Source organism: Lampris incognitus, chromosome 4 (assembly GCF_029633865.1).
Source record: "Lampris incognitus isolate fLamInc1 chromosome 4, fLamInc1.hap2, whole genome shotgun sequence".
Classification (NCBI taxonomy): domain Eukaryota; kingdom Metazoa; phylum Chordata; class Actinopteri; order Lampriformes; family Lampridae; genus Lampris; species Lampris incognitus.
This window is the reverse complement of record NC_079214.1, coordinates 19,343,046-19,351,496: the sequence shown is the minus strand read 5'-3', so window position 1 is coordinate 19,351,496 and position 8,451 is coordinate 19,343,046. Positions and strand designations below refer to the sequence as shown.

The 8,451-nt window shown below is 41.4% G+C and overlaps 1 protein-coding gene across 1 annotated transcript in view; it reads left to right on the top strand.

The window, feature by feature from the left end:
- The first annotated feature begins 3,272 nt into the window (after positions 1-3,272).
- Positions 3,273-8,451, top strand: part of wdr93 (WD repeat domain 93) — a 40,996-nt gene continuing 35,817 nt past the window's right edge. The window contains exons 1-4 of the mRNA XM_056279291.1: positions 3,273-3,506; positions 3,696-3,915; positions 6,274-6,338; positions 8,323-8,401. Coding sequence (XP_056135266.1) covers positions 3,273-3,506; positions 3,696-3,915; positions 6,274-6,338; positions 8,323-8,401 — 598 coding nt within the window. The remainder of the gene's footprint in view (positions 3,507-3,695; positions 3,916-6,273; positions 6,339-8,322; positions 8,402-8,451) is intronic.

Sequence of the window (8,451 nt, the reverse complement as noted above, 5' to 3'; positions counted from 1 at the left end):
AATAAAATGCATTAAAATCCCCCTAACTGTTTATACAGACATGTAAAAATGCCCATAGTTTTGAAAAAGAAGTGAAAACCATATTATTACTCATAATAAAGTTTTCTGACATTGTATCCCAATAATGAGCTATTAATAGCTTTAAGCTTAGCAAAAGTGTTTTCTTATACAACTCATCAAATGTTGTGGACCCAGTTGGCATGCTTCAAATTAAATGACTCATAGCTGTGTGTGTGGGGGGGGGGGGGGGGTCAGTGATCACCAGTGGTGACAGGAGGATGCTATTCTTGTGCCTTGTGATTCATCCTGAAGTTAAAAAAAAGCCATTTGGACTGATTTACGAGCACTGAGCTCCAGATTGCTACAGCTGCTTGACCTCCAACTCTAATGCTTATCGTCACCATAAGCCCAATCAATGTTGTGTAATAGGCAAATTTCAGGAGCCTAATGGAGATGTCCTCTCTGGTGTTGTCATTGGTGTAGTAGGAGTAAAGCAGAAGAGAGAATGTACACCCCTGAGAAACACCAATCCTGAGGGTCGGTGTGTTTGATGTGTCCCTTTACAGGCTCCCATGCTGTCTTATGTCTGTCAAGAAGTTGGTGTTCAACTGGTGGTCATTGGCCTACATTAGATCAGGTACAAAGTATCCATGTCCCAGGGCTATCAAGATGTCATATCAGGAAATGAAGGCCACATCCACTATATCCAGGGTCTGTTTTCTCTACAAGAAAACTACAATATAGCCTCTAAGAGTCTTCATGACCACGTAGGTAAGAGAGACAGGGCTGTAATCATTCAGGCCTGAGATCCCTGGTCATGTAATGGATCTTGTTTTGCTATCTCTTTCCCTGGTTGCATTTCTGGGTTGTTGTTCAATTTCTTTATTTGGGGGGGGGGGTGCATCTTGTTGACTATATGCAAATTTGATCACAGTGTTTATATATATTTCTTCATTTGCAAAGAGCATTGATCATTATTTGAAGGGTCGAGGTTTATGGCATTGTGAAATTTAAAAAAAGAAAATTTGGGAAACATTTTCACAGAGCCATCAGTTTGATAACATCTCCACTGTTCTGTTGGAAAGTAACCTATACATACTTAGAACTGGCTGTGTAAAGACAATGAAAAAAACAAAACAAGGTTTTTGTTATTATATATATCTTTACTTTAAAATTAAAAGGATTAGATGCAATACAAATTCATTACATTTCCATTTTAATATTTAAGAGGCTCACTAATCTCAGCCTTTGACATTTCTTTGATACAAAAGGAGAAGGTCTGACCAACAGTTACATAATTCAAACCATGCTCTGCCTTATCAGGTGCATCTGTGTAGATAGATAGATACTTTATTGTCCTAAAGAGGAGATTTGTTTTCACCCTTTGTACAGAACCTCACATACAGTGAAATACACCACACGATTGTGTAAATTGCTAAATCATCTTGATCAACATGCCTGTAAGACAAAGATAAGATGTCAGAAAGACGCAACAACATTTATCGGCACTGAACTGTGTTTATCAGTTATACTTCTTTGCCCATATTCCATAAATGACTCCTAGTCACAACATTCATGATAATAGTTACATAAGGTGAAGCGGCGTTCTGTGTGGATATGGTCCCTAAATCGTGTTATAGTCTCCCACCAGAACTGAAAACAGCCACTCCAAGAACAAGCTTTGCTCAAAACACATCTTTCTAATTGTGCTTCAATTTGGTTATAGCTGTTGATCATTTCTGTCTGTTCTAATTTATCCAGTTTTATTTTGATTTATGGCATTGTATTATATTACCCCCCAGGACCAGGATGCCTGGACAGCCTTTGTTCGCGGCCTATGCTCAAAGTGGGGCCACATGCATAGATATTACCCTTCACTCTACTTTATCAAGTCTTAATTTATGATTATTATCATTTGTTTATGTATTCATACATCCTGTTGTCTTCTTTTACAAATACCCTCTATCTGTGCACTTTCACTTAATGTAAAGCTTATTTTGCATTGCGTTTTAATGTTCATTAGTAAAAAGTTTGTAAAGTAAAAACGTGTAAAGTTTGATAGACTGACTTACTGAGACGTACTGAACGACTACTTCCTGGTGGAGGAGGGGTCTGTTGTCTTGACAACGCCACCGCTTCAGTTGCCAGGTCAACGCGCGCTCTGCGGGTACAGGACAACGCTCAACTTTGGCAGTGTTCAGGTGAGGCTGGCGAGCAACGGTCGAGTGATAATCGTAACTCAGTCTACCAAAGTTAAGTTCAAATTTTCATCTCCGTACTTCTCGTTTATTCACATGATGCGCGTTTAACGCGTCGGCTATTTACGCTAGGTTTGGTCAGGTGTTTACGTTTTAGGTGGCTAAAAGACAGCTAGCCGTTGCTCGCTAACTTAATAGCCCGCCCCTCTTGTATGGCTGTCAGTGAAGGCTGAAGGAGCAGTTAAATCGGCTTTATAACGAATGACAGCAGCTGCATCGTGCTTCTCTTAACTACTTTTCTCAGAGGCCTCTAACAAATAGTACACTTAGGCTTCGATAGATAGACACTTTATTGTCCCACATTAGATTTTTTTTCACCTTTTGTACAGCGCCTACCATACACTGAATACCACATTAGAGCAGGGAGACGACAATACATTAATTAACTAGCTCAAGAGCACGGTAATGCATGTTGAAGTGATAAGGTGGAAAAACCCGGTCCAGAAAGTAAAAACTCTGTCTTTACTCCACCCATGTACTAAACCATCAGATTGCACTGACTAGTTTCCCAAATCAGCTGGTTTAATACATGGATGGAGTAAAGACACGGTTAGGGTTTATACTTTCTGGACAGTATAATAATGAATATACGAGGTTTTTGTAAATGCAATCAGTTACCATTTTTCTGATTAGCCGCCGAAATTGTCATTCCTTATAACACATGGGAATATTCACCTTGTTTAAATACGTCATATCTTGTTTTATACTTAAATTAACGAGTCATCCACTCAAGTGCTATATTAATAGAAGGTAGACAGTGGGGAATATTAAAGACTGTCCGGGATGTATGTCTTTTAGTGTGTGATTTACCTTTTCTCACCTCCTACCACACTAGCCTTGTTAACTGATGTCTGAACTGATTTCACTGTCCTACAGCGTTGTGACTGTCTTCTTTTTTTTCTTCTTTTTTTTGCCCTAACTTTGCAGTTAATACATAGAATGGCAACTGCTGGGTAAGAAATAACCAGATATTTTCCTCGAATAGGGTGTCTGCTGTATATCATAAAATATCTTATGGATATCCCAGAGCCCTCGGATAATGACTGGAGTGAGAATGAAGATGTTAGTTCTTTGGTGATTCCCGTCGAACCAAGGGATCACCTGCCTCAGCCATTTCGAATGGTTAATAAGATCCTGGACAGCCTGTTCGACATCGCCTGGGACATCGTCTCAAAGAGGGAAACAGCAAGGGAAGCTGAGAAATCCAAAAAGAAACCCCCTACATTGGAGCCGTCTAGAGCTACACAGGTGAAAGCACAAGATACTATATCCCCAGTTTTATTATCTTGGACTTTTGACAACCATATTAGTAAAAACTTAATGTGAAAAAAATGAATCGATTTTTCCCCCCAAACCGATAACCTCCTGTGACAAAAGGTATCTGCAAAACAGCTCAATGTTTGCCAAAAGAGAGCTACTTTGACTTTTGTTTCATAGTTGTCACTTGTCAATCAGCTTCCAGAGAGCCCCAATTGCCTGGCATGCTCAGAGGATGGAAGATATATTGGTATGGGTCACTCCTGTGGCCTGTCCGTGAATTGTGTGTCCTCTCTCATCTGTGTCTCGGCATGGCTAGAGGACAGCCTGGAAATCACATCCATTCAAATCACCTCCATGAGTGAGAGAGCCTATCTACTTGGCACTGTTGATGACATGGGTAGGTAAAGGAGCCATTGTGGGCTATGCTGGATAACGAGACTTGGAAAAAGTCATCTTTTGAGGAACTTGAGGTTGATGCTTCTACTATACCTCAAATTGACTGCAAAAAAGGTGTTTTTCATATTTTGTGAATGTGCCCAAAAGTATAAATTTATCAAATCGATGTTTTAGCCTCAGAGGACCTTTGTCAAGATACACAAATTTAGATTAACAGGTGTGTTGGTGTACACATAAAAGGTGTACTCCCTGAGACACATGACAAAAAAAATGGACACACACTGGGTTTCACAGCTATAATACATTCTCAGAAGATTAAAATATACATATAGGATATTGAAAATATACAATATGTAAACATCCCAATTGTCGAAAATGGGAAGAACATTAGGTGAAATACCATCATAAAGTCCGTCTCAGTACAGGAGGGAAAAAAAGGTGTGTGTGTGTGGGGGGGGGGGTCAACAGGATACCACAGACCCTACACACAACATGTCACCTTATTTCAAAAAAGGTCATGCATCAAAATATTAATTCATGCCATTTTTGACCGTACATTCCATCTCGAGCTCTCTGCTCTCAAAATACAGGGCTTCTGTGTGTACCCAAAGTTAAAAAGAAGTCAGCTTGTGACAGGGCCTTTTCCTATCGGGGCCCGTTCTTGTGGAATAACCTGCCTGCTGCCATTAGACAATCAGTCTGTTGAGTCCTTTAAACCCAAACTTAAAACTGGTCTTTTTTGCCTTAGCGTACCATCAGTTGCCTTTAAGTTGAGTGCTTCACAACCTGTACTGCATGGTGGGTCAGTTTCTGTCTCAATAAATTTACCAAGCACTGTTCCGCTGACGAGATTATAGCGTATAGATTATTGACTATTGCAAACTGTTCTCTTCTCTCACATGTCTTTTCTCTCTCTCTGAATGATGTCTTCTCCTTTCTCTTCTGCTGTGTGTGTGAATGTTGTGACGTGAGTCTCCCCTGTGTGCACATGTAGTCTGTCCTCCTCCCAGGTCTCCATGGTGAAGTTGGTCGCCACCTGGACACTGCTTGGCGTCACTCTCATCACATTTTCTTTTTATATTTCTTATAAATCCATATAATTTTGTTATCCGTTTTCAATTTTATATCCTTCTCTCACCAGACATGTGACTAATGTGGTTTTTTTGTCTATATGTTGATGGTGGTCGCGTGGCTCGGGTCCTGGGCTGTTCCAGCGGCATCTGGACACTGCTTGGCATCCTCCTCATCATATCCTTCATATATTTTATAATTCCGTTATAATTCTGTTACCCTCTTTCAATGTTGTATTCTGTAAATTGTGTAAACACAACATCCATTGCACGTTGTCTGTCTTGGGAGAGAGATCCCTCCTCTGTTGCTCTCCCTGAGGTTTCTTCCTATTTTTTCTCTGTTAAAGTTTTTTTTTTTTTTTTAGGGAGTTGTTCCTTATCTGATGCAAGGGTCTAAGGACAGGATGTTAAGGATGTTGTGTTGCTATAAAGCCCCCTGAGGCAAATTTGTTATTTGTGATATTGGGCTATACAAATAAATTTGACTTGACTTGACACTGTATTCAAAGTGTTTATCCAAAAACACTCTGTGTAATAACATGTTGTCCAGTCAGCCCCACCTATGTGGTGGGTCTAACCTCTCAATGCCCCCATAACCTGAAACATGCCAAATGATGACCGGCTTTTATGAAATAGGCTGCCATCAGGTTGTTTTGGTTTCTCTTTCTAATGGCCCATCTATGCTCAGTAATCCTGACTTTAAGAGATCTTTATGTCTTATCCACATAGAACAGGTTGCATAGCCACTGAATTACATAAGGTAACCTGTTGTGTGTAAGATCTGTGGCCTCCTATTCACCCCCCCCACACCTTTTCCCCTCTTGCATTGAGATGGGTGTGTACATCTACTACTACTTTTGCCTGCTCCCGTTAGGGGTCGCCACAGCGGATCATCCATTTCCATCTCTTACTGTCCTCTGCATCTTCCTCTGTCATACCAGCCGCATGCATGTCCTCTCTCACCACATCCATAAACCTCCTCTTTGGCCTTCCTCTTTTCCTCTTCCCTGGCAGCTCCATATTCAGCATTCTTCTCCCAATATCCCCAGCATCTCTCCTCCACACATATCCAAGCCATCTCAATCTTGCCTCTCTTGCTTTGTCTCCAAACCGTCCAACCTGAGCTGTCCCTCTAATATACTTGCTCCTAATCCCGTCCTTCTTTGTCACTTCCAGTGAAAATCTTAGCATCTTCAACTCTGCCACTTCCAGCTGCACCTCCTGTCTTTTCATCAGTGCCACTGTCTCCAAACCATATAACAGCTAGTTTCTTTTCTTTATCATTGCAGGTGTTGCCAGAGTTTTTTTATATCATGCTGAAATCATTCACCTCCTCAAAGTTATTAACAAGACGGTACGTATAGTCAAGGATACTGAACCCTTTTTATCGCACCTTAATTGGAAGATAGATGTCTTTCCCATCACTGTGTGCAACTTTTCTTTCTTTTTTTCTTTTTGTTATATGTCTAACATTTCAGCCTTTAGTATTAGACAGGACAGTAAAGATAGACAAAAAACACCAGAGTGAACAGAGCATTAGGGACGACTTGCAGCAAAGGACCTTACTGGATTCGAACATGGATCGTTGCGATCAGGCCTATGTGTTTAACTGGCTGGGCCGCCACTGCGCCCACTATGTACCACCCTTTATGTCTGCAGCTCTTTCAAAACATCTTTGAAGAAAGTAGTCATTAGTGTAGGCACACCTGTCCCTCTTCTGTTAACTGTCATATCACCCTAATTGCATTCCACATGCTTTTCCTGTGCTTCCTGGGAAGCTTCTGGTCTATTGGCTTCAATTCATACACATGTATATTATATCACATTAATCACAGTTATGTGTCATATAAAAAAATCTAACCCCGCCCCTCTGAACCCACCCACTACCAACCGGTCGCACTCACCCCAATAGCCATGAAATGCCTGGAAAAACTGATCCTGCGCACCATCCTACCAGCTGCAAGTCCACAACTGCACCTATATCAGTTTGCCTACAGGGCCAGACAGGGGACAGAGAATGCTGTGGCATGTCTCCTCCACTCCCTCCTCCAACATCGGGAATCACCTGGCAACTTTGCTTCAATTGCCTTCATCGACTTCAGCTCTGCCTTCAATACAATTCAACACCACCAGATGACCAAGAAACTCCACCACCGCAGTTTATTCCATTGCTTACCAAGACAGGGATCGCCGATTCAAATCCCCATGTTACCTCAGACTTGGTCGGGCATCCCTACAGACACAACTGGCCTTGTCTGTGGGTGGGAAGCTGGATGTGGGTATGTGTCATGGTCACTATACTAGCACCTTCTCTGGTCGGTCAGGGTGCCTCTTTGGGGGGGAGGAGGAACTGGGGGGAATAGCGTGATCCTCCCACGCGCTACGTCCCCATGGCGAAACTCCTCACTGTCAGGTAAAAAGAAGTGGCTGGCGACTCCACATTTATCGAAGGAGGCATGTGGTAGTCTGCAGCCCTCCCCGGCTCAGCAGAGGGGGTGGAGCAGGGACTGAGATGGCTCGGAAGTGTGGGGTAGTTAGCCAAGTACAATTGGGGAGAAAAAAAAGGGGGGGATTAAAAAAAAAGAAACTCCACCACTTCAACATCCCTCCACCCTTCACCCACTGGGTCCACAACTTCTTAGCCACACACAGGCTGTGAGAATAGGCACAGTAACATCATCAACCATCCTCACCAACACCAGGGCCCCTCAGGGCAGTGTCCTAAGTCCTGTTTTCTACACTCCACACAAACGACTGCATCAGCCCTTTACCCATCACCACTTACTACATATACTCTGATGATACTGCCATACTGGGACTACTTAATGAGAATAAATCCATCACAGTCTATCAACAATCAATTTCTCATTTTATTCGATGGTGCATAGACAACTGCCTCCAACTGAATGTAGACAAAAGAACTGGACATTAACACACCAAACACACCCCTCACTGGACTGAACCCCATCTCCATCCACAGTCAGATTTATCTGTGAGTGTGAGTGAATGCTATGTGTTTATGAATGTCATGTTTATGTATCTATGTATATCTGTATGTTGAAGTGCAGTTATTTGTATGTTTCTGTGCATGTACTGGCTGTGAAAACATTTCCCGTAGGACAATAAATACTATATCTATCGAATTAATTAATTAAAATGTATTTAAATTCACATTCTTTGTAGACACTTGTGCAATTATAGCATAACCTTTCCAGTGGCTTTAACATTTCAAATACAACAAGCACTTCTACTGTAAGTCTTTTTCACATTTTGTCATTTTTATGTACAAAAAAAGTAAAAACAAAAACAATGACTAAAAAAACATTTCATGTTATTAGGAAAATATTAACCAGAGGAGTATTTGCACGACATTTGAACTATCCAAAGGAGGACATTATGGAGCAGCGACTATCAGCTGTAAGGTCTTTAATTTCTGCTGGGTTCATTGTGATAGTCATTCTCTTTAA